The sequence below is a fragment of the Camellia sinensis genome, chromosome 10 (assembly GCF_055761805.1).
Source record: "Camellia sinensis isolate YWXY chromosome 10, ASM5576180v1, whole genome shotgun sequence".
Taxonomy (NCBI): Eukaryota; Viridiplantae; Streptophyta; class Magnoliopsida; order Ericales; family Theaceae; genus Camellia; species Camellia sinensis.
In genome coordinates, this window is record NC_138970.1 from 43937960 (window position 1) to 43964576 (window position 26617).

The window sequence follows — 26617 nt, forward strand, 5'->3', positions numbered from 1 at the left end:
GCCCTCATTCGGAGGGACCGAAAGAATAATACAAATTTAACTAACCTACAGGCTAATTAAATATTACAGACCAATTAAATTAATTAAGCAAATTAACTAATCTAACTCAAGTAGTAAACAGCCTCGGGAGAGGGCCCAATGCAATGCGTGCTCGGCTCCGCTCGGAAAGCCACTGCCATGCTCAAGCTGCCTCTGTTTTCCCTGCAATGCTCCTCTGAAGACTGCCAAAGTCCCAGGGTTGCTTCTCTGAGGGTTTTGGAACACCACCGGCTGAGAGGAGTGGCCACCGGCCAAGGGTTACCGACCACAAATTGATCCATCGGCCAACAATGGATGGCTGGTCGGCACTGTATTTAGTCGACCGGCCAAAACTTTCTGCAGAACCTATTTTTGACAACAACAGAGGGAAAAACTTGGCATGGCAATGCATTTCAAGCAAATGTATACACCAACACATCTCTTATCATGTTCATGACTCAAAGGGATATGGTTCTCGATTCTCGGACCATCAATCACGCATTTCAATGCGTGATGGCCCAAGAAACCAAGTTGTGCATTTTTAATGTGGAGTGAAATGCACATAAACAAACAATGGGGCTCAACCTCTATCACAATCAAATCAAGAGGTTAAGAATGCGCGCCAATGTGATGCAACCTAGGCATGTGAGCTAGCATGCAATCATGGAAATGCAAAGAAGCATACAAGGCATACAATGATCATGCATGGCATGAAGCAATGCAACCAACAAGTATGCAAGACACAATGTGGGTGTTCAAGCATGCAAGCAAGCATGTGACTTCATTCAATCATGCAACTTCAATCATGCAACAACACACAAATATGCAACAACATACAAGAAGAGCATGCGACAATATGCAAATGAGGGACTTACACTAATTGGACAGCTCTATACTAAGTCCAAAACAGTGGCCGAAAGCTAAGGAAGTGGAGCCAAATACACATACAAGCATGCATATAAACCTGGTCCATCACTTAGGCACAAAGAGCAACTCTCAAGCACACTCAAGAAGATGCAAACATGGACTAATGGCATGCACATAAGCTCTGAAAATCATGTTAGAAATGGTTTCAAACCAACTAAACAAAGACAAGCCAAGCATGCAATATGGTCCAAAACTCAAGGCTAACAAGCCAAAATGTAAGGTAGCTATACAAAGCATGCCATGGTCGACCAAAGCAACCCAAAACAGACTTCAAGCATACCAAAACAAGCATGGAAGCTTCACAAAGCTTGGCCAAAAACATGCTAGAACAAGGGCTCAAATCATAAGACATGTTAGGGCTGAATGATGGCATTACATGACATGTATGCAAGGCATGCAAGGTGTGTCTAAACTAACATACAACAATGCTATATTATGACAATATAAGCATAAAAATCAGTTAAGGCATGGCCAACATACACTTAAACAAGATACTCTCTCAAGAGGCTAAAATGGCCCTTTTCAAGGACAACAAGCAGAGGGGGGTGGCCCTCTCCTTCTTAGGACCTCAAGGCGCCATCCTCACCACTGAAATCCTTCAAGATTTTAGTGGTGAGGAGGCCCAAACACAATGGTCCCGGAGCTCACCAAAAATGCACAAAAAAGGAGCTTAACAACGCTTAAGAGGGGTCAAACAACCTCAAAGTTCAAAACACTCTTAAACAATTATTTAGAGGAAGCAAAAACAGAACTTTTATACATTATATACTAAGCTCAAAAATAGTTGCAAGATAGGAGAAAAAGCTATGCAAAAATGGAGAACAAAAGGGGAAAGTGGTTACCCTTGAAGACCCTCTTCAAAAATGGTGGACCAGCAGCTTCTTTGAGCTCAAAACCACTCAAGAACACCAAGAACAGCCCTTTAGTGCCTCAGTTCCAAGAGAAGGTGCGATGGTGGGTGTTTGTGCACAAAAGTAAGACAAAACACACACTAATACACAAGAGAGAGAGAGAGATATAGAGATGGAGGATATGCAAACTCTAACCCTAAAACTCAGAGCCCTCTGGAAATGTTGTCTAATCTAGAAGAGGGAGAAGAGGCTTCCTCTTATAGGAGATTCAATCTTGCAAAGCTTCTAAGGCAAGCTAACAAGATTGAAATCCCTCCATACACGTGTATGGAGGGGAGCAAAGGTGGGTGCCAGCTATCACAGCTGGCACAAAAATATCTGCAAAAGCAGATAAACAGTGGTCGGCCAGCCAAAAATGCAATTTGACCAAAAAAGATGGCCGGTTGACCATCTATAGTGCCGGCCGGCCAAACATTTGGCCGATGGCAACAAAACACAGACGGTGGCCTCAAGCCATGGCCGGTGATATGTGGGGATGGACAATAAACCATTCCCTACCCCTCAAAGGCAAAACACAAGTGTTTGGTGCAAAACCAAACACAAAACAGTCGAGTTGAGAGATCCTGAGGCAAGGCGCGTAGCCGAGACCTCCGGGAACTCAAAACGAACACACGAACATGGGTAATTAGCAAGTGTTCCATCGGTGACGTTCAAGTCTTGAGGACGGTCAAAAATGGGGTGTCTACACTCCCCCTGCAAATGTCATCAAATACCTCAAAGTTGATTTCCTAGAATCAACATCACCAGCTATGTCGGAATCCGTGAACTCGTATCTTTCATAATAAGTGACTTGCTCAACTCCACTTTCAATTTGTTAATCATGGAATAATCTTGAGCCATAATAAACATGTTATCAACATAAAGAAAAAGAATAATAAATTTTCTATCCGAAATTTTTTTCACAAACACACAATGGTCCAAAAGGATTTTTGAAAAACCATTATTCATGATAAAAGAGTTGAATTTTTTGTACCATTGTCGCGGTGCTTACTTGAGGCCATACAAACTTTTCTTCAATTTGCAAATAAATTTCTCTTTCCCTTTCTTCACAAAACCCTCCAGTTGCTCTATGTAAATTTATTCTTCAAGAGCACCATGAAGAAATGCGGTTTTCACATCAAATTGCTCAACTTCAGGATTCATACTTGCGGTCATGCCAAGTATAACTCAAATAGAAGACATCTTCACAATCGGTGAAATTTTTTTATCAAAATCAACACCTTTTTTTTGCCCAAAACCTTTCACAACAAGGCATGCCTTATACCTTAGATTCTTTCCAGCACTCTTCAATTTGAAGACTCACTTGTTTTTTAAAATTTTCCTCTCTTTAGGCAATTTCACCAAATCATAAGTGTGGTTTTCAAGTAAAGAATTCATTTCCTCTTCCATGACCTTTTTTCAATCAATTTTCTTTGACTGCTTAATTGCTTTTTGGTAGCTCTCAGGCTCCCCTTGATCGAAAATCAACATAAATTTATTGGGAGGATACTTTTTCGAAGGTTGTCGATCCCTTGTAGATTTTCTCAACTCAAGCTGTGCTAGCGGTTCTTGAGTTAGATGCTCTTCATCAATTTCGGGCTCAACTTCATTTAGAGTAGTATCATCATCTACATCTTCAAGAGGAGGCTCTACATCTCCTTTATTTTCATCATCCACCAAAAACGAAGGAAATGGATCCATGTCAATGAGATCATTAGTTTTTGGCTCCGGTTGATCACTTTTGCTAAAGTCTTCAATTGTTTGGTCTTCAAGAAACATAGCATCACGGCTTCGAAAAAATTTTTTGTCGATCGGATTGCACAATATATAATCAAATTCATCACGCCCATAGCCAAAAAAAATGCATTGTCTTGACTTACTATCAAGCTTAGACCTCTCATCTTTTGGAATGCAAACAAAAATTCGGCAACCAAACACTATCAAGTGCTCACAAGATACATCTTTGCTAATTCAAACTCTTTCGGGAACATCACCATTCAAAGGATAGGAATGAGACAAATTGATCACATCAATCATTGTCTTCATTGCCTCACCCCAAAAAGATCCTGGCGATTTAGCATGTGAAAGCAGACACGTTGTTCTTTCCATAATGATGCGATTCATCCTCTTGGCAACATCATTTTGTTGAGGAGTCTTCTTAACTATCTTTTGATGCTGAATACCTTGGTTGCGATTCTGTTTGGATGCATTTCAATTTCAGCCTCGTTTCTCTTTCAACCATGGCCTGAATATGCTTAAACACATCTAGAACTTGATCTTTAATTGTTAGTGCAAAAACCCAAACTTTTCTTGAATAATCATCAATGAAAGTAACAAAATAAAATGGACCACTATGTATTTTAACTTTCAAAGGACCACACACACCGAATGTACTAACTCCAAAACATTTTCTTTTCTAAAATTTACCCATCAAGCTATGAACACAAGTTTTAAGATATATACATTTCAAACCGAGTAGAAGTTTTTTCTTGAACAAACCTTTCAGCCCCTTTTTACTCATGTGCCCAACCATTTGTGCCACAATTTAGTAGAAGCATCATCCTCAAGTGCATTGACAACACCTTTGCAAATTTTTCTTTGTATCGAATAAAGTGTGCGAGTCTTCTTATACTTAGCCACCACCAAAGAACCCTTTGTGAGCTTCCATTTTCCATCACCAAATTTATTGTTGTAGTCCTCATTATCTAGCTTCCTGGTAGAGATTAATTGAGGCGAATGTCGAGAATATGCCTCACACCTTTGAATAACAACTTGCAGCCCAAATTTATTTCCAAGCAAACATCACCCATGCCAACAGCCTTTGACAAACCTTCATTTCTCATTCGAACATAATCATAATCTCCTTTGATGTAGGAAGTGAAGAAATCAACTCGAGAAGTCACATGAAATGAAGCACCCGAATCAATCATCCAATTGCTCTCTTAACCTACAACATTGACACAATCAACTTCACAAACAACCATGAGATCACCATCAGTAGTAACTGCTGTTGTGTCTTCTTACTTCTTATCCACACTTTTGTCACGTATTTTCTCCTTGTTCTTGAGCTTTCGGAATTCCTGCTCATGTGCCCTTTCTCATGGCAATAATGGTACTCAATGTCTTTCTTTGAAAAATAACAATCTGTTGATTTGTCACAGCTTTAATCATGACCATGAGGACTCTTACTCCACCCCCTTGTTTGCTTCGGCCTCTCATAACAAATGCTTCTGAATGAAAAGAATTCGCTGATTTTCTTCTAGTTTCTTCGTTCAACAAGCTACTAGTGACTTGGCTCATTGTGACAACTCCATCGGGTGCTGAATTACTAACCGTTAAAACTAAAGTCACCCAACTTTTGGGTAAGAAACTAAGTAGCATCAAAGCCTGCAACTCATCATTAGAAACAATTTTCATATAACACTCTTTGCTTAATTTCAATACTCTTTATTTTATTCAAATATTCCGAAATGGGACTGCCCTCTTTATATTTTAAATTAACCAACTTACGAAATAGAAAAGTTTTATTTGTAGCTGATTTTCTATCATAAAGACCTAATTTTTTCCATAAATCATGTGCCAAAATTTCAGTAGCAACATAATGAAATACACTGTCATCAATCCATTGACGAATAACACCGCCAGTTTTTCGATTAAACCTCTTATATTCATTATCTTTTATACCATTGGGTTTACCACTATCACCCTCAATGGGACCATACAAATCTTCACAAAATAATAGGCCATCCATTTTAGTTTTCCAAGTAACCCAATTACTTCCATTGAAGCTAGTCATACGACCCACATTCTCCTCCATTGATTTACACAAACAAATGAACTCAAATAAACTGTAAACTATGATACTAGTTGTTAGGAAAAACAGATAATTTCCAACAAGTAAATCAATCGAAAGAAATAAAAAAATATTACGAAAAATTAAATCAACAACGACATAAGAATTTTTACATAATTCTTTCAATGTGAGGTACGCCCATGGAACTGTAATCCAATTCCACTATCAACTAAGGGTTTTCAAACAATTACAAACGAGACATGAATGGTCTCACAAACTACACTTAAGTGAATTTCAAATAATCACAAATAAATATAGGAAAAATCTCACCAAATAAACGAACAAATTATTTTCAAAACTAAATTAAAGAAGACCACGAATTTGAACCAAACCAGTACCAAGGTCAAGTTTGGGAAGTCCTAAATAATTCATCTTTTTATCTTTTTATCTTTTTTCAATCACATCATCTCTTTACTTTTCTGCACATCTTTTTATAAAAAGACAAAAAGTACATTTATTTAGGTCATTCCAAACAACCCCAAATCAAAAATAGACTTCAAAACTTTGCGAAAGTAACAACAAAGTGGAGCACCCTAAAACAAAACACACACAACAGCACTACACCAAGAACCAAACCCACCGAATTAATTTCCAAGCACACACCTCCGAAAAGATCAATCAGCTGGCGCACACTTAAAAAAACAAAAACAATACCAAAAAAAAAAATATTATTGATTTTTGGACTCTTTTTTTATCAAAATCGTAATTGTTGCCAAATAAATTAATATACCTATTAGGCCTCCAAAGTCAGATATAATATATATAAATTATAACCAATATAAAATCAAATTAAAATTTTTTTAATGAATCAATTGAATGTCATACTCCACTAAAGAAGTATACCCAATTAAAACAATCACCAAAGTGGGTGCGAATTTCGTGAAAAAAGTGAGAATTTCTAGAATGAGCCATCTGGGTTTGACTTTATTGTAGGTTTTATATGGAAAATTCTTTATTGGATAATGCACACTATATGAAACTCTATTATAAAATTACGTAAGTTTTTACCAATTTACATAAATTATTTCATAGAAATGTGTAAGTTGAATATAAATTCGCGTGAGTCTATTCATAAAAGTAAACTTATACAAATTTATATTTAAATTACGTATTTTTATAAAATTATTTATGTAAATTCATAAAAATTTATGTAATTTTATAATAAAATTACATAGGGTGAGAGATTATTGACTGACGATTTAAAAAGTAATAATTTATTAATGAGCAACAGTGCATAATGCAACAAAAAATGGGCGTTCCTTACAAAGGATGTGGGATTGGGTTCCATTACCCTTCCAGGCTTCTGCCAATATGGATTGGTCTTGATTTTCATTCAAGTAGCCACTGTATTTTTGTACATTGCCTCAATCTAATGCAACTTTTATTGAAGTAGTATTATTTTTAATTAATATGGACTGATTAAGTCTATATTTTAAGTTATATAATATCATTAAATTATATTTTTGTGTATTTATGATATGTTTTTAAAATAGAATAAAAAATACATTATTCAAAGGAGTATTTTGAAAATTTTATGTTTTATAATAATATATTGTAAATTTAACACATGTATTTTTATTAATTTATAACTTTTAATATATTTACGAAGTAATTACAATATTATGGTTTGATTTTGTTTGACACAACAGTTAAACTATTAACCCTTAATCTGGTCATTTTGTTAATTTGCTCAACAATCTAATTTTTAAAACATTTCCACACAAGCAGACAACTTTTGCATTAAGTGGTTTGTTTTTATTTTAGGAAAATGGGGGAGACCCCAACACCCCCAGTGGATGGGGTACTGATTGGCTTAGATTTTTTTTTTTTTTTTTTTTTTGCTCTTATCATTAACCGTCACGTGTGTGGGGTAGTGGGGGTGGAGAATTGTGAAGGTATGTATCATTGTTATTTATTTTATTCATTTCCTAAAAAATTAAATAAATAAAATAAAATAAAATATATTTTTCTTTTAATCGTCTGTCCACGCTAGCTAATAAAAGAAATATTTTGCGTTTTGTATTTATTTTTTTTTTTTTTAAACAATGTTCAGTCTGGAACAAACCATTTATGTTTTATTTTGGTACAGGGCAAACCCAAGCCATAAGGCTACTAATGTTTTCTAAAATGGGGAAATTCTAATATACACATTTAAATATATATATATATATATATATATATATATATATATTATATGTATTTTTAGTTATGTTATTTTCTTTTTTAATTATAATTAATTTTCTTTTTTAATTATGACATTATTTTCGTTATAACTCATAAGTTATTTAATTATATCTCATGTTGTATTTAATTATTGTACGGGGAGGAAATATTCTCCGTTCTCCGTACTCCTTGGATCCAAGCTTTACGTCGCGTCGTTTAACCTGAGAACAGAAAGACGATAAGCTGCCCGGCGGTGTGCTGCCGAATAAACCCTTCAACGATCAAGTCAGCACACTTGGGAGAGAAGAAGAGTAAAGAGAGCACTATCGAGAGAGAGAGAGAGAGAGAGTTGGAAATTCTTTTAGATCACTTACCTCTAACGTCTCCATGTTCCTCCTTTTCAAGGCTGGACATGCAACCTCAAAGATTGTGGACGCACTACCTCTGCTATCTTTCTCTGGGCAAGCGGTTGTGCTCCTCTCTACCATTCTTACACGTGTAGAGACCAAAACCTCATAACAGTGTTTGTCGAACCGCCAAACGGTATTGACGCATACTTGGAGTGGATTCCCCTCTCCTTGTCATTGGGCCACGTGGGATGCCAAACCCAGCTATTAGTTGGTGTACCACATACTTCAATGGATAACTCTATGCCACGCCCATCCAGACCGGACTACGATGGAAAGTATCTCGACTGTTGATCGTGACCTTATGGGCCATCTCTGTCCATACTATCATGGACCGAACTACCTATAGCCCTGTCATCAAGAGATTCAGTTACCCAGAGCCCCGATGCCAAGTCAGTTCTGCCGTCCACTCCATCTCGGATAAATCCAATAAGACGCATCATCCGATATGAGCTTAGCTCGGTCCAATGCCAGATACCGCGTGGATCTAGCTCGGCTACCTCAATCCGATTTGGCAATATACTCAGTGCGGACTAGATTCGGCCAAACAACATGCTCCAGGTCCTCTTCGCGTGGCCCAAGACCACGTTTTTGTGCTATTCAGCCCGACCCACTGTTCGGCGCAAATCTCCCTCTCAATTGCCCCTTAATCCTAATTGAGCTGAGCGTGATTGTGATTACCACTTCTGGCTAAACTATCGCATTCTGGCCAGTCTTCGAGACTTGTGTCAGTTACTCTGCCATAAATCAATTAGCCGTGCTGACAACCCGTCAGTCGTATTGACAGTCAGTCGCTTCCTAGCCACGCAGCGCCTCCCTAAAGGTTCTATGTAGTCCTTGCAGCTATAATCAACATGCCAAAATTTGAAAAGTTGCCACCCTTTGAGCTTTCCCCCATAAGTAGGCCATTTATGCCCCACAGCCCCTTCACTATTCTTCTCCTTTTTTTGTGCCAAACCCTAATCACTTGAACGTTTGCCTCTATTACTGTCATTATTTCCATTCGAGTAGATTTCATCATTCTCCTTTCTCACGGATGCCACAACAAGGGTCGTAATCAACTGGGCTTTGATTTCACGTCGAGACTCGTAAGTTCTTCTCATTTTCCTTTCTGTTTCACTATGTTCTTCGTGTTCTTCATTTTTCTTCATTTTTCTCTTTGCTTAGGATTTGTCAATATGCTGCTAATGCTTCTTTCATGGGGTAAAACCGATTGGCACCTATAGAAATTAGGCAAAACTGGAATCTAAAACACACGTAGGGCCACCGTGCCCCTCATTTCCTTAGCTTCAATGTATGAACTTGCTATTTAGGATGAACAGCGTAGATTCTAGGTAGGGCCGAGCAAGATCTCACCTTTAGATCCAAAAATAGGACATAGCCGGGCTAAAGCTAGTTTATGGTCCTGCCAAAGGGCGGTGACCGCACTGGAAACTCATTGGAATAATTTGTCGAGATAGTGTCCAGAAACTAGGATGAAGGACCAAAACCGACCTAGCATCATAGGCTCAAATACTAAGCTGAAATTTGAGCCGAGTTAAAACTGTAGAGAGACACAGCTTTCGTAGCTAAGTTAGGCGTGTTTTGATAGCCGCGCACTTGATGTCGTGCTAACTCTTGCATTTATTTTTCTAATAATGCAGAACAAACTAGGACCGACCAGGCTCATTCTTCATCACTGTTGGTGAGGCTCAAAGACGGAGAAAATAAGATCACTTGAGCCGTTCAATTTTGATCGAGCTACATTCAGATTTAACATATAGAATAAGATCGAGGTAAATAGGGAAATACTACTTTATGGTCAGCTCTCCTGGGGCAATGACTGAGTTCCATAAAGAGTACATAGCACGGTGTAATTTGTTTTGAATTTGAATTGTTTTTGCTGATCTAACCCTTGCTTCATTTTTGCAGATTACAAGCTCTTGGAAAATGATTAATCCAACAATAACCGAGAGGCGATAAGTGTTTCTTTGCGGCATTTGGTCGAGGAGTGTGAAGCTAAAAAACTACTCCGTTTCAAACCGAGTTACCGGCATACTGTGCCACACAAGAGCAGGGTCACCGATTTCCTTCGTGCTCCCTCCCCAGAACCAGATCCAAACCTCTCGCCGATCAGATTAGTTCCCTTAACTACCAAGGAGGAGATGACCAAGATCCGCACTATCAAATCAATGATTACTGGCGAGCCGAGCGACTCTCAGCCGACAGAAATAGTTGAGGGACAATCCTTCATGCCAATTGTGCAAGACAAATGAGCAGTGTTGGCCCTCGCCAGCGAGCAAGTTGCCGGTTAGTCGAAGAAAAGGTCGATGAGGGCTTCGACCGAGCAAAGGCTGATTGACGAAGATTCCTCCAAGCTTCATTCTGTTGATCAGAGAGAGTAGACTGAGCAAGCTATAGCCGATCAATCACACCAAAACCTTTCCCCCCCGGTGTGGTCGCCCAAACTCAAATATACGGGTTGAGCTGTGACCACCACTGACTACGTTTATGCAAATAAGGACTACTCCTTAGGCTTCAACATGACCAAGGATCTGTTGCTCCCAGCAGATATGAAGAAGCACGAGGAGTTATCCGACCTCAAGATCCTCAGGTCGACTGCAAAGTCGATCGTGCTGGTAAGTGACGAATCTATTTGTTACCAAGTTATTGGTCGATTTCAATGTACTAACCCCTGCTATCCTGTAGGCCGTACAGAAAAATTACCTGGCTCACGAACGTGTGATCTCTGTCCGACAAAGTCTGCAGGAGGCCATTGTGAACAATAAAGTGAAAACAGCCGATCTAGAAAAGTTGAAGGTTGCTCATGAGTCAATGCTGGCTGAACGGGAGCAACTGGCCGAGAAGTTGGACAGAGCTGAAAAAGACAAGAAGAGATCCATGCAGGCGAACTATAGCGATCCCGGGTTTGTCCCTTTTATATACAGTGTTCCGGTTTTAGGTTCCGTGGAGTTGGTGGTTGTATGTCCTGTTGTCATCCTTTAAATTCCGTATGTCTGAGTTTTAGGATGTGTTGGGCGTGTTTTGAATAGGCTGGTTGAGCCTTAGTCCCTTTTCTTGTTGCCCAGAGTTTTGGTGGTACGCTCGAGCGTAGGTGGTTTTTTGGTTGTATGCTCGAGCGAACATATCACGCTCGAGCGGAGTTTTCACACTTCCAGTATCTGTGCCTCTACAAAACTTCTGCAGATGTGTTTTTCACGCTCGAGCGGGTTTCCTTACGCTCGAGCGGGTCACGCTCGAGCGGGTCTGTTGGCGCTCGAGCGGGGGTTCATTGTCTGCGAAAGTTCTGAGAGTGGGTAATCTACGCTCGAGCGAACTGGTTTTCGCGCTCGAGCGGATATATTTTGTTCTTCTGTCTTGGCGCTCGAGCGGGCCTTATTGCGCTCGAGCGAGTCCAGTTTTTGTGCTTGAAGCTCGAGCGTTCTATTCTCCGCTCAAGCGGATCATGCGTATATCAGTTGGCAGCTGGGCATTTTGAATCACTTTTCAACTTCCACTCTCTCTCTTACTTTTCTAAAAAGCCATTTTTGAGAGCTCCTCTCTCTAGAATCTCCCTTCTCTCTTAGGATTGATCTAGTTAGAGTGTTCTTCTACCCTTTGGCCTTTACAAAAGTTGTGTTGATCTTCGAGGGCTACGTTTTGATCCGAGCATATTGAGTTTTGGAGCACTTTGGGTTTCGTCATCTTCTCCCATTGAGCTCCAAATTTGAGGTAGGAATATCATACTCCTCCTTATGAGCTTTGTCTTTGAATCTTAGCATTTTGATATGTTGGGTGTCGTTGGATAATTTTGAGAAAGTTTAGGTCTTTGTATAATTTTACAAAAGTTAGGGTTTTATTTATTATTACCTATATGCATGTTGGGCATGGAGAAATGAGATGAATGTTGGATTGTTGATAGAAATGAAACCTTAGGGTTGTTTTGTTAATTATGGGAAATGCCCTAATTGCATTGTTAAATTAATTTGTGAAATAAATGTGAGAAACGAGAAATGGAATTGAAAATGTTGGAATTGGGAATGTATGGGATTAAAGGGTGTAGTTGGATTATTTATCACTCACCAAATTGAAATGTCAATATTTTACCCATTTGGCGCATTTATTTTCTGTTTAGAAATAACTGCTTTAGGCTATCAGTGGAGGATAGTCTTGATTGTTGTAGACAATGCATGATGATTAGGCAAACTAAAACTAATCGATTAAGTGTACTATTGAATGTAGTGATTGGAATAATACATTAACTTTATGTATTGATTGGTTGTATATGATAACTGTTTATATACATTGTTTGTGTGGTAGGAGAAAGGGGCTGGACCTCTAAACCGGAAGGTTTATTGGAAGAAAGGGGCTGGACCTCTAAACCGGAAGTTGTGTTATGCAGATACAGCTCATATGCTTATCTATTGAAGTGCAGATACAGCTCATATGCTTATCTATTGAAGTGCAGATACAGCTAATATGCTTATTTGTTGATGTATTAATACAGCTTATATGGTTATCTGTTGATGTATTGATATAGCTAGTATGCTTATCTATTGTGAAATGTAAATGCTTAATATGAGTGTCTGTCTCATATCGGTTGTTTGACCAGATTCTGGGTCATAGTTATGAATTGAGAATTGGATAAGAAACGGAAGGTGAATGTAACATGGACATTATTGTCATGAAACTGTAACACGGTATAAATTGGAATATAAGTGTGGACCACCCATTGAACGTTATTATCTTAGTCATTGTTTATAGTTGGTTTAGTGTATTTCTACCAGGCTATAGCTCACCCTATATGGGACACCATTTTCAGGTACAGGAAGCATGCCACTTCCAAGGGCGTAGTTTGGAAGGCTAGAGGCAGACAGACTGCTTTTGTTGTTTTTCTTTCTTTGATGTATTATATGTAAATTCAAGCCAAGGGCTTAAGATGTATTGAGTTAGTACTCTTCTCTTTTTGTAACAAAGTGTTAACTTGGAAAGCTGTAAGCCTGTAGGGCATTTATTTGTTTGTAGCATGTAATATTTCTGTAAGAGCTACTCTAATTAATAGAAAGATATTTATTTCTCGTACATCATTACATGTCTAAAGTGATGGGTTTTATGTATTATTTTGAGGGCGTGACACGAACAAGGCTAGATACATTGCCGAGCTACGCAAGCTCCGTGATGAACACAAGGCCGAGCTACAGAAGGAGGTTGATGGCGCTGAAGATTGAGGTTACGTTGGGGGCGAGAAAACTTACAAACGGCAGGTTGAAGCGACGAAGGACATTTTTTTCCAATGCGGCTGGAAAGCTACCGTGGAAAAACTTGGCTTGGCACAGGATTATGATGTATTCAAGAATCCACAAGTTGCTTTCATCCCAGCCTACATGTAGTCGTATGCTAACGCCGTGCAGTAGAAATTGATTGAAGCAACACAGGCAGCTAGTACGGCTAAGGCTATACTACCCCTACTGACCAATGAAAGTTGCCAGCCGATCAACGAGGAAGTGGACTCACCTAGCGGCGAGGAGGCTAAGCTGGGATCGGATCTGAGCCCCTATCATTGAAGAGGACCTTGCGGTGAACACAACCGAAGAGGAACGAACCAAGCAGGAAGAAACCATGAACATAGATTAAGCCCCTTCTACATTTTCCTCTTCTTTTTTTTTTCTTTTTTTTTCTGTAATCGGGCTAAGAACCCCTTTATTGTAACCAATCAGTATCATCGATGCAATATCAACTTCTTTTTGCTTGCCATATGTATTTCCTGTCTGCTATTTGCTTTCTGCAATTTGTCTGCCTTGTTGTTTTCGTTTTCTTCAATTCAGCCGAGATACTCATTGTTCGGTATCACGACATCAAACTAAATCTGCATGCAGCCAAGATAAAAATCTTCTCGTAGTATTCCAATCGTAATGATCTCTATTTGACCAAGCTGAATTTACTTGCCTTTAAGACAGCTATGCTTCCCCATGAGCTAGACAAATCGCAAACTTATTTCAAGGTAAGTGAATCAGCTCGGGCAAACTAGCAATTTCAACTCGAGGACGCAAACATTTTTAACAAGCAAAATCAGCTTAGTTCGAGGGTAAAAATAACCCATGAGTTGGACAAATTGCAAACTCAATTTAAGGCAAGCGAAATCAACTCGGGGAATCGAACATTTTTTAAAGAGCAAACTCAGCTCGATTTAAACACATTCATTGAGCACAACACCAATTGTTTGATGGGGCGACCAAGGTCAGCTCGGTTTTAATACAAGTTGGACAAAACACCAACTTTTTCTGCGGGTGAGCAAAATCAGCTCGGAAATGGCGAGCAGGAATCAACACGGGCATTGAAGATCAAATCAACGCAGAACAAGGCTAAGTTTGCACGGCAGGTAAAGTTAGCTTGGTTTGGGCATTGCCCCTGGTATTCATAGAAGCTTAATACTTTTTGTACAGAAACATATAGTATAAGAAAAGGAAGTGGCCATTTTCTAGTACACATCACACATTACATCCAATGGCAAAAGGCTAGGTTTCAAAAAAATAAAGAAGAAAAGGTTACATTTTAAAAGTAAAATATCTTGAGGTTAGCCGCATTACAAGGTCTAGGGATAGCTTTACCGTCTAAGTCTTCGAGGTGGTATGCCCATTTGCCAGCAAGGCCGATTATCTTGTATGGCCCCTCTCAATTTGCTCCTAATTTGCCCTTTCCAGGGACTACTGTGTTGCCCATCACTTTCCTCAAGACCCAGTCTCGTATTTTGAATAGCCTAGGATGTACGTCTTGTTGTAATTCTTGGAGAGCTCTTGTTAGTTGGGCGCAATGTGAATTAGTGGCCCGTTCCTTTCTTTCTTCAACTAGGTCCAGTTCCAGGGCTACAGCCTCACTATTTAAGTTTGGTTCAAAACTTTCAGATTGGATGGTTGGCATGCCGATTTTCAATGGTATGACCGCCTCCATGCCATAAGCCAAGGCAAATGGAGTTTTTTCGGTTGAATGTCTTGGTGTAGTGCGGTATGCTTAGAGCACATTGGGGAGTTTCTCGGCCCACCTCCCTTTAGCCCTCTCCAATCGCTTCTTCAGCCCGTCCAAAATAGTTTTGCTTGAGGCTTCAGCTTGACCATTTGATTGAGGGTAGGCCAGTGTAGAGTTGTAAAACTCAATCTTTAACTTCTCGCAAAATTTGCGAAAGAGTTTTCCATCGAACTGTGTTCCATTATCCGAAATGAGGGCTTTTGGGATGCCAAAGCAAGTGATGATGTTCTGCCAAACAAACTTCTTTACCTCCTTCTCCTTGATGGTGGCCAATGGCTCGGCTTCTACATACTTAGTGAAGTAGTTAGTAGCAGCGATGAAAAATTTGCAGTTGCCTAGAGCTATTAGAAGCGGTTCTACAATGTCCAGCCCCTACAGTGCAACTGGCCAAGGACTTGTCAAGGGAGCAACACTCTGGTCGGCTGGTGGATTTGGTGAGCAAATTTTTGGCATTTTTCGCATTTGCGAACATATTTCTGCGCATCGGCCTGCATGCACGGCCACCAATAACCCTGGGAGATTGCTCAATACACCAAAGATCTACCCCCAATATGGCTTCCACAGATTCCATCATGGATCTCGAAGAGGAAAGCTTCAGCCTTGCCGAGGTGGACACACTTCAGGTATGGTCCAGTAAAGGACTTCTTGCACAAGGCGCCAGATGGAGAGAGCCAAAACTACTCTGACTTGGCCCTTATCTTGTTGGCTTTTGTCTTTTTAGTGGGTAGATTTCGATCTTTCAGGAAACGATGATTGGATCCATCCAGGACGGTCCCAAGTCTATGCAAAGTACCTCGGGCACCTCTGGTTCCTCAATGCTTAGTCAGGACAAGAATTATACCATAAACGGATTAGGAAAAGTCATCCGCATAGATGCTAGGCTGGCCAATTCGTCACCTTGGCTATTTTCTTCATAGTTAATTTGCTCCACTCTTATCGCGGCAAACTTTTTGACTTCTGCACGAACCAGCACTTGATACTTGGCCATCCTTTCATCCTTGGCCTCATGCTCTCCAGAGACTTGATTGACTACTAGCTTGGAGTCACTGAATACCATAAGCTTTGATGCCTTCATTCTTAAAGCACTCTTTAGTCCGACGAGGAGGGCTTCATACTCCGCTTCGTTGTTGGATGCCAGGAAACCAGGTGTGATAGCATGTTCAATGGTTAGCCTATCTGGCGATGTCAACACGACCCCCAGCCTGGCGCCATGTCTATTGGAGGCCCCATCAATGAAGAGCTTCCACATCTCGCCAATGAACAATTTCCAGCAGTCGAAGGGATTTTGGGAGTTTCTCAAATCCAAGGCACTGGTCGGTTCCGTGTAGAGCTTATCCGCATGGGTATTTGTTTGGTCGGTCAGCAAGTCGGTCTTTTCTTGCTCCGCTAGCTGTCACGACCCAAACCCGCCCCTATGGGTTTAGCACCGTAACCGGCTAGTAATCCGAGATTACCGAAGGCCTGCTTAACAGTAAATCATTAAAACAGAGTACAGGGACTGGCGGAAGCCAAAACAGTAATTAAATAATGTCCAAAGAGCTGTGACAGTCTGTATGCAAAAGACTTTTCATACATATATGCAACAGTGCAAAACAGTATATACAACATTTACAATCGATCAGAACGGGGACCTAGTCCCTGTTAAACAGTACAGTACAGTGCTATCAGTCTATACAGTTATTACAAAACAGATACAGATACAGACGGGGGAAATTAAAACGCCCCTAAGCCATAGATTGGCAGGCTCGGAACCTCGCAGTGAGGCACAGTAGTTGGCTTGACAAAAAGAGGGAATTTATCCCACGCTCCTAGCTCCGGTCTGGTGCCTGAACACCTACATATATATATAAACAGTGAGCTAAAGCCCAGTGAATAACACAATGCGTAAAGAGGTTAAGAATGAATGTCCTTATAGTAATGAAAACAGTTCATTGATTCAATATATCAGTCGTTCAGTCATAACAGTCATATGTGGTACATCCATTAGCATAGCAGTACAGTAAACAGTAGGTCTGAAAAGACCAGGTCTTAACAGACCTAACAGTGGATGATGGCCATCATAACAGTAAATAGTAGTGGTTCCAAACTTGGGAACCGACAGAGATCTCTGTAACAGTAGCAATCAGTACAGTAACAGTAGTTGCTATGGATGCCACAATACAGTTCAGAATAGAGGACATACATTCATTCAGTTAACAGTATAAATTCAGAAACAGTACAGTTCAATTGTTCAGAAGATAATCATTTTTGAACATATCTTTGCACAGTTGTTACTCACAGAGTTCTGGGCTACAATTAAGCTAGAGCGCGTCTCCAGTCGCCAACCCTACACAGTTTACAGATTGAACACACACTAAGCTACACAGTTGGAAAAATAATAATTTAATCCCTAATTTGCCTCGGTGTGGTTCTGCATCTATATCCTCATTAAGATATCTTAAACTAGGCCTAAGAATGCCTAGGATGGGATGAGGATGCAAAGATGCCTTCAGAAAACATTTTCAGAATTTTTAGAAAATAGAGGTCCCGCTCGGGCGTAGGTTTCCCCGCTCGAGTGGTCATGCAGACATAGGTATCCGCTCGAGCGTAGACTTTCACGCTCGAGTGTTATGCAAAACAGGGCAAAAGTACTGGATGTGTGAAAATCACGCTCGATGGGCGCTCGATAGCCGCTCGAGCGTAACTCACAAGTCCTCGCTCAAGCGTCAAATACCACGCTCGAGCGGACTGTAAAATAGTGTAAAGTACTGGGAGCACGAATTTCACGCTCGAGCACCAGTAAGCCCGCTCGAGCGTAAGTTCAAAATTTGGAATTTCCAGATTTGAACTTCAAGCTCAAGTCCAACTTCGAATGTGTCAAATTCAATTCCTTTGGGCCCTTTTCCTGGAAAACATTTGTAAATACATAGAATAACATGATTCAAAGCTCAATTTGTAAAATTAAGGCCCAAGGGAAGATCAATTCAACATGATTTTCAAACCAAATTCCGTGAACATAACTTCAATGCAACATGCATGAATTTAAACCACTTTCAAGCTTTAAACACTTGCTCTAATGAGCCAATTGTTCCAAAAACAAGATGAAATCACGGTCCAATGTAAAATTATGAACATGCATGTGAGAAACTTATGAACAAACACCTCAAAACTCATGAATGGCAACATGCATGCAACAATTAAGCTACAATAAACATTATAAACCATGCCTTAGCTCTATCCTTTAACAATCCTCTAAAACATGCTAGAAGTGACTCAAATTAAACACAAGAAGGTACAAGCTCTACCTTATGTCTTCAATTATAAGAATATAGGCTCAAGTTTGCAATCCTCTCCTCAATTCTTTCAATTCCTCCAAGCAATACACAAGATGAAACCAAAATCTCTCTTCTCTCTCTCTAGTCGGCTATAGCAAGGACAAAGGGGCTGAGGAAATCTTTTTGTTTGAGTGTAATAGGGCTCAAAGATGTCTTAGGTAGTGGGCCACTAGTGTGGCAAAATGGTAATTTAAGCCAACAATGCAATTTAGCCTATTTTAATCTAATTTAATCACACCGAATCATATTTTAATTAAATATACCATAAAATCACATTAATTATGATTAACACAAAACATCAATCAATTTCAGATTCGGCCGCCGATAAGGCCTTCAATTTGCAGTTTAAACATAAAAACATGAACAGGTAATCAAACAGGCAACAGATAGAATAGTAAGTCGGCCTGCTCCTCTATTGCTAGCCCAGTATCTTCTTATTGTTCTATTACTTGTTTCTCGCCACCTTTTTCTGCTATCGAAGTAGTCAGCTGCACCAAGTTCGCGCTAGCGGCAAATTCTATCACGAAGTCAGCAAGGGCTTGAGCTTTGATAGCTGTACGCGGCTGGAACTTAATGTCGTATTGTCCCAGCTCTACGGCCCACTTTAGAATCTTATCGGTGAAGTTTGCCTTCTCAAAGAGCACCTTGAGCAGGAATTCGGTCAGCACTACTATTGTGTAGGCATGAAAATAGTGCGCCAACTTCCTGGAGGCCATCATGAGAGCTAGTGCCAATTTTTCAAGTGGCAGACATCTCGATTCAGCTAGGGGCAGTGTCTTGCTAACGTGGAAAATAAGAAGGTGCTCGATCCCCTGAGGATGGACGAGGACTGCGCTTACAGCATGTTGAGAAACTGCCAAGTAGAGATATAGCTCTTTACCCGGCTATGGTGTGACCAGGATTGGGGCCAAGAAGAGATAAGCTTTTAGATTTGCTAACGTGCGGTTGCACTCTCCATCCCAGGAAAATTTGGCTTTCAAAGTCTTGAAAAAGGGCCTGCAACGATCTGATGACCGATTGATAAATCTGTTCAGTGCGGCCGTCATTCCGGCGAGATATTGCATGTCCTTTGTGGAGTTTGGTTATTCCAGCTCTTGAATTGCCCTGATCTGTGAAAGGTTGGCCTCAATTCCTCGGTTGGTAACTAAAAAGCCCAAAAATTTTCCAGTTCCCACCCCGAAGGCGCACTTGGATGCATTCAATCGTAACTTGTGATATTTGAGAATAGCGGACATTTTAGCTAGGTCAATGAGATACTGAGACTTGTGTTTGCTCTTCACCACCATGTCATCAATGCAAGCCTCCATAGTGTGGCCCAATAGAGGGGCAAATATTTTGGTCACCATTCTTTGAAAAGTTACCCCGGCGTTCTTGAGGCCGAAGGGCATGACCTTGTAGCAGTACAAGCCCTTGGGCGTGGTAAATGATGTGATCTCTCTGTCAAGCTCGTACATGGCTATTTGGTGGTAGTCGCGGTATGCATATAAAAATCTGAACCTTGAGTGTCCAGCGGTAAGGTCCACCAGCTAGTCGATCCTTGGTAGTGGAAAACTATCCATTAGGCAGGCACAGTTGATCATTTTATAATCAACGTATACCCGCCACTTTCCATTTTTCTTCGGTACTACCACCGTATTAGAGATTCATCTAGGGTATTGCACTTCTTCTAGTGCCCCAGCTTCCAATAAGTTTTTGACCTCCTCTGCCATTACCTCGGCATGATACAAGGTTGAGCGCCGAGTTCTTTGAATGACCAGTTGTGCATTGGGAAATACATTTAATTGGTGGCAAATGAAGCTACGGTCGACGCCAGGCATATCGTAAGGCGTCCATATAAACACTTGAATGTTGGAAACCAAAAAATTCACATAATCCAGCCGCTCAACGCTGAACAAAGATGATCCCAAAAGAAAGAATTTGTTCAGGTCATTCTCATCAATGCACACTTCCACCAAGTCTTCAACCGATTGCTCTTCGGCTTTTCTTCCCACATCTTCCAAGACCTCCTTTCCTTCTAGCCCTTCTATCATTTGGACAAAGCCATTAGCAACTCGGCTGCTATTTACCGTAACGAAACATTGCTTTGCCATTACTTGGTCCCTCCAAACCTTTTTTACTTGCTCAGATAGTGCAGGAAAGCGCATGACTTGGTGATAAGTCAACGCTACTGCTTGTATGGCGTGTAACCAACGCCTCTCCAAGATCAAGTTGTAGGTTGATGGGACCTTCAACGCCCAAAACTCAACTTGTTTTGTGATTGACTCGGCCTTGATTGGCAATATGATCTTTCCGATCGGCCATTCCGGTTTAGAGTTGAAGCCGACCAAAGGAGACGTCGCTAGAACCAAGTCTTTGTCCTCCAACTTTATTTGTTTGAACACATCGTAGTACATGATCTTGACCGAACTCCCTTAGTCGATTAGTATCCTTTTGATGTTGAAGTCTTTGACGCGAAGAGTCTCAACTAAAGTGTCATTATGAGGCGTTTGAATTCTTTCCAAGTCCTTGCTTGAAAAAGTTAAGACGTCTTTTATCTCGGTCTTTCCTTTCTTTACCTGAGCTAAAGATAGAGCACTTTCCTCATGTACTTGGCCTTCTTGATCAACCCCCTCAGCTCGCAAACTCGCGCTGGTTCGATGATACCGTGAATAACATTGATTACTCCTTGGGGTGCTGCATCTAGGACGGCTAGGCCATTTGGCTTGGTCTGCCCTTATGGAGCGGCCCTCATACCCCCGTCAATGTACTAATCCAGTGCCCTGTCGCTCTTCCAAGTGTTGTTTGAGCGGCACACAGTCTTCCGTTTGGTGCCCCCTTTCTTCATGAAAGGTGCAACGATACCTCAAGTTGAAGCCCCTTTGCGTGTCTCCAATTTGGCCGGCCAACGCACGTATGGCTCACCTCAGATTTCACTGAGGATGTGATAAATTAGGATCTTAGAGATAGTGGTGATGTCGGTTCGTGCTTTCAACTTCCTCTTGGCATTTTCCTCTTCACTGCGAGGAACGTTAGATCGGTCATTTTCATGGCTTTTGTTTCTGTCATTGCGGTTTGAACCACGATGTTGGTCTGTAGCTTAGTTATTAGGGCGGTTATCCTCCTACCCTACCAAGTGAACCTTCCTAGCCACCCTTCTGTCTGCCACAACCGGATTTGCCGTCTCAGTCGTGGTAGCAATGGCAGCATCATCCTCTACTCAAATGTGCTCATTGATCCATTACATTAAGGACTCCATGGTTGTGGACTGACGCATCGTGAGGGAGTCTCGTAACTTATACCCGACTGGTAGACCTCGCTTGTATTGGGCGATCACCAGATTGGCGGGGCAATCAAGGATCTCATTGTAGGTTTCCCAATACTTGGCATTGTATGCCTTCAAAGAACCACCCGACTCTATCTTGATGCTCAGGAGGTGGTTGACCTCTTTCGGTGTTCGAGTATTGGTCTTGAGCCTGGTGACAAAGGCCTCCGCTAGTTGTTGCCACCCCTCGATACTCTCCTCCAGGATTGCTGGGAATATGAGACACATCAAGGTGTTGTTGTGCTGGTGACCAGCCATTACTTGCCGGTAATGACTAACGTGTATGTACGGATCCGTCTTGCCGTCGTACAACATGAACTTAGGTTGGTTGAACCCGGCAGGGAGTGGTGTGCTTCCGATCTCTAGAGACAGTAGGGTAGCGATAAGTCTTTCTAGCTTTTTGTCCACCGGTGCTGGAGCCACTATTCTAGGCGCCGGCATGGCCACTTCCTCACTGCAATGAATTTAGGGACTTAGCCTTTGTAGCGTTGGCAATCTTTGGGTCTCTCTATGGAGAGCTCGCTCCTCTAGTACATCCCTCAGGTCCCTCGAACAGGTGGAGTAAGAGTATCTCGACGTTGTCGACGGACGTGAGGGATGGTAACTGCTGTCACACGTGTAAGATCTCTCTACCGGTGGATCAGAGTCGCTAACTCCATAGTTTCTGGTGATAGAGAGTGAGGATGTCCTATGTTGGCGACGACTGTCAGAGCGATAGGGTGAGGTGCGCTCACTGTGGTCGACTACTTCAGCAACACCCTTCCCCTTGATTTGGCGCTTCAACATTTCCATTTCATTTGCCATCTTCCGAATGAGGGCGTCCTGGTCTTTGAGTTTGTGCTTCAGGCGATGAGCATGCAATTCTCCTCGCCGTCAGCGACCCTAGGACTTTTTAAATGTTCAATGCTCCTTGCACGTTTGTCTCGCACGCCCCTGGAAAAGGTTTCCAGGCCCGCTATGGTTGAAATAACGAGAGAGACATCTCTCATTCGGACAGACTCTAGTGTGATGACATCAACAATGGACAGCGGTGTTCCGTCGTTGTTTGCCATGGGAAATGGGTGAAATAGCTTGGAGAGCAAGGTTTGTCTGTCAAAGTCTTCCCACAGACGGCGCCAATTGTAAGGGAAGGAAACATTCTCCGTTCTCCATACTCCTTGGATCCAAGCTTCACGTAGTGTCGCTTAACTTGAGAACAGAAAGACGGTGAGCTGTCCGGCGGTGTACTGCCGGATAAACCCTCCGATGATCAAGTCAGAACACTTGGGAGAGAAGAAGAGTGAAGAGAGCACTATTGAGAGAGAAAGAGTTCGAAATTCTTTTAGATCACTTACCTCTAATGTCTCCTTGTACATCCTTTTCAAGGCTGGCCATATAGCCTCAGAGATTATGGGCGCACTACCTCTGTTGTCCTTCTCTTGGCAAGCGGATGTGCTCCCCTCTGCCTTTCCAACACGTGTAGAGACCAAAACCTCCAAACAGTGTATGTTGAATCGCAAAACGGTATTGATACATACCAGGAGTGGATTCCCCTCTCCTCGTCATTGGGCCACGTGGGATGCCAAACCGAGCTATTACTTGGTGTACCACATACTTTGATGGATAGCTCTATGCCAAGCTCATCCAGACCAGACTACGATGGAAAGCATCTCGGTTGCTGATCGTGACCTTATGGGCCATCTCTGTCCACACTATCGTGGACCGAACTACCTATAGCCTAGTCATCAAGCGATTCAGCTACCTAGAGTCCCGATTCCAAGTCAGTTCCGCCCGTTCAGTCCATCTCAGCTAAATCCAGCAAGACGCATCATCCGATATGAGTCTAGCTCAATCCAACGCCAGATATCGCGTGGATCTAGCTCGGCTACCTCAGTCCAGTTTGGCAATATACTCAGCGCGGACCTGATTCGGCCAGATAGCGTGCTCTAGGTTCCCTTTGCATGGCCTAACACCATGTTCCGTCCCATTTGGCCTGACTCACTGTTCCGCTCAAATCTCCTTCCTAATTATAATATTTTTTTTAATTATGACTCAAAAAATTAAAATTATATCATTTTAATTTTTAATTATAAAATATATATAATGTACACCAAAATGTGCAGCATAGTATTTCTCTCCAAAATGACGACAATAGGGGCTAGTAATGTAAACTTGTCATTTTTATTTGTTATTTGGAATGTAAACTTATGTCATTTAAAAATATATATATATATATATTATATTTTAAAAAATTTATCAAATATTTTATATGAATGTGAGACTCACATAGTATCCACATTATGTGAGTCTCACATTTAATAAAATTTTTGATAAATTTTTTAAAATCTCTATCATTATTATTATTATTATTATTATTATTATTATTTTGTTCATTTCAACATCCCCAGGCAATTTTGTCATAGCTGACTTCATTACCTCGAAAAAACTGAAGATGTCTTCCAAAATGATATGGGCTACGGCTGCTAGCAAAGATTTATTTTGTTGTGGTTCGGCAATTGGATTTCTAGTTAGTTTTTTTATTTTTATTTTTTTTGGTTATTCTAGTTTGAGAAGTTTATTTGATTTAATTTTTTTGATTTTTTTAATTTTTGTGACAAAAAAAAGTAAAATCTATATTGTACGGGGAGCAAATATTCCGGCAAGCCCGTATTCCTTTATTCCGAGCTCCGTTTATGTCCGATCACCTGCGAGCAAATAACGGTGAGCTACCCGGCGGTGTGTGGCCGGAAAAACCCTCCGACGATCAAGTTAGCACACTCTTTAGGATAAAGAGAGAGAGAGAGAGAAGAGTGTTTGAGTGTAAGAATTCCTTACAAAGTGCTCGTCTCTCGCGTATAGGGAGCGCAGACATGCTTATATACCCTCTGCGCCCCATATCCACTCCCAGTCATTTCCTGACACGTGGCTCCGCTATCCCATCTGTCAGCATAAACCTTGCTGATCATCACCTAATCTCAACTGCCTACCTTCTCAGCTGGAGCTCGGCAGCCGAGCTGCTCTATCCACGGCCGTGCTGTGCTTCATACCCAAGCACTTCACTGGCTAAGCCCAAAGAGGACCGGGCTAGGCGGCATCTCGGCAAAGCCTAGCCCGGGGCACCTCCTGCGGTCGGCCTTCCTGCCGATCAAACGATTACCTCGGCTGACCACGCCTTTCCGGGCACCGGTCACTCAGCTTGACAGGCTCCACCATCGCCTAATCAAGCAGCTCGGTCCAACCGAGCACTTCCTTGCCGAGTAGCTTCTTTACGGTCTGGGGCGGCACATACTTGGCCCAACTCCTGCCCGGCACAAGTTCAGGCAGCCCATCCCCGGGCGGATCACCGGTCATCTCGGCCCCATGCACCATTAGGCTCTCAACCTGCTCGGCCGTTACCTCGGCCCAATCCCAGATCATAAATCTCCCTCTCAATTGCCCCTTAATTCCGTCCGCGCGAGCGTGACTGGGATTACCTATACTTCGACCGGGGTAACATTTCTTCGGTCTTCAAAATGCCAAAGGGCGACCGGGCTAGTTAACATTACTGTCTGCAAACTTGCCCGGTTATACTCCTCGGTTGACGTCCTCTTCTTCGAAAGTAGCCTGGTTGGCTCTTCGACTCTTCAACCTGTCTCTTCAGTTCTGACGTCGCCATAAATGGGGACACGTGGCGGGCTGCCATTGGTTCTCAAGCAGCCAACCCGCCGTTTTTGCCAGAATTTGAATTTGGGCGGTCTCTCTCTTGTCTATACATACAAGACCTCTTCTTACTCAATTTCCTCCTACTGTCATTCTGCTATCCGACTCGCCAGAGCTCTAGCATCTTCCTCAGCTCCGCTTGCCATTCTTTGCGTCTGTGCTCGAAAGAAAAGTAGTTGCCCCTCATTGGTAAGACCTTCAATCCCTCTTTTGTTGCTATTTTCTTTAATATTTCACACATTAGGGCACTAAAACTTAGTTCTTAGGGCATAGGCCATAGAAACCGTCCCAAACCTCCCACTGTTCTTGGTGTTCTTTATTTTTCCTGAAGAACACTGAAAAACTGGGGCGGACCGGGCTCCTGGTCTTCATTCGATCCAAAAAACCAATCTAACCGAGCAAATAACATGTTTGTCTCAACCCCAGCAAAAACCGAGATAACAAAAGGAATTGGTCGCTCAACCGGGCTAACAACTGGTCTGCTTGGGCGACCGAGCTCCTTAGTTAGCTTAGACGACCGAGCTCCTTAGTTAGCTTAGACGACCGAGCTCCTTAGTTAGCTTAGACGGCCGATGTGGTTTGGCACCCTTAATGACCGAGCTAAAGTCCAGCTCCTACCGCGCGACCGCGCTCACACTTACACTTGCCCTCCTTTTCTTGCAGAGTCTAAAGGGACCACTGTCCAATCCTGAGGCTTCCAAAGACCAAGCAGCCACAAATCACCTGACGGTGCCAAACCAAAGCCGAGCTAATTCAGCCGGTCGTCAATGGGGAAATTTCGCTTCCTCGTTGATACTCCGGGTGCCCTAACTGCGTTCAGGGAGGAATACGGCATCCCGACCGATGTCCACCTGGAGCTCGCAGAGGAAGAGACCACGCCTTGGGGTAGAACAGAACAATGCCCCTTCACCGTGCTGTCAATCGTCGAAGGAGGCCTCCGCTTCCCACTAAACCCACTTATCACCGAGTTCCTTCGCCGCGCCGGGCTGGCACCCACACAAGTGTCCACCAACACTTATCGAATTATCAACGGCGTCCATGAACTGAACAATCGGCTAGGCATC

At 41.9% G+C, this 26617-nt stretch overlaps 2 protein-coding genes across 2 annotated transcripts; both read right to left on the minus strand.

Annotated features, from left to right (window-relative positions):
- Nucleotides 1-20217: 20217 nt before the first annotated feature.
- LOC145800328 (uncharacterized) lies at nt 20218-20967 on the minus strand. Its single transcript, XM_082889987.1, has one exon. The coding sequence runs from the start codon at nt 20965-20967 to the stop codon at nt 20218-20220; it is 750 nt and encodes a 249-aa protein (XP_082746113.1).
- An 824-nt stretch (nt 20968-21791) lies between these two features.
- Nucleotides 21792-22316, minus strand: LOC114289403 (uncharacterized). Its single transcript, XM_028233132.2, has one exon. It carries the CDS (start codon nt 22314-22316, stop codon nt 21792-21794), a length of 525 nt encoding a protein of 174 aa, XP_028088933.1.
- Between the last annotated feature and the right edge of the window lie 4301 nt (nt 22317-26617).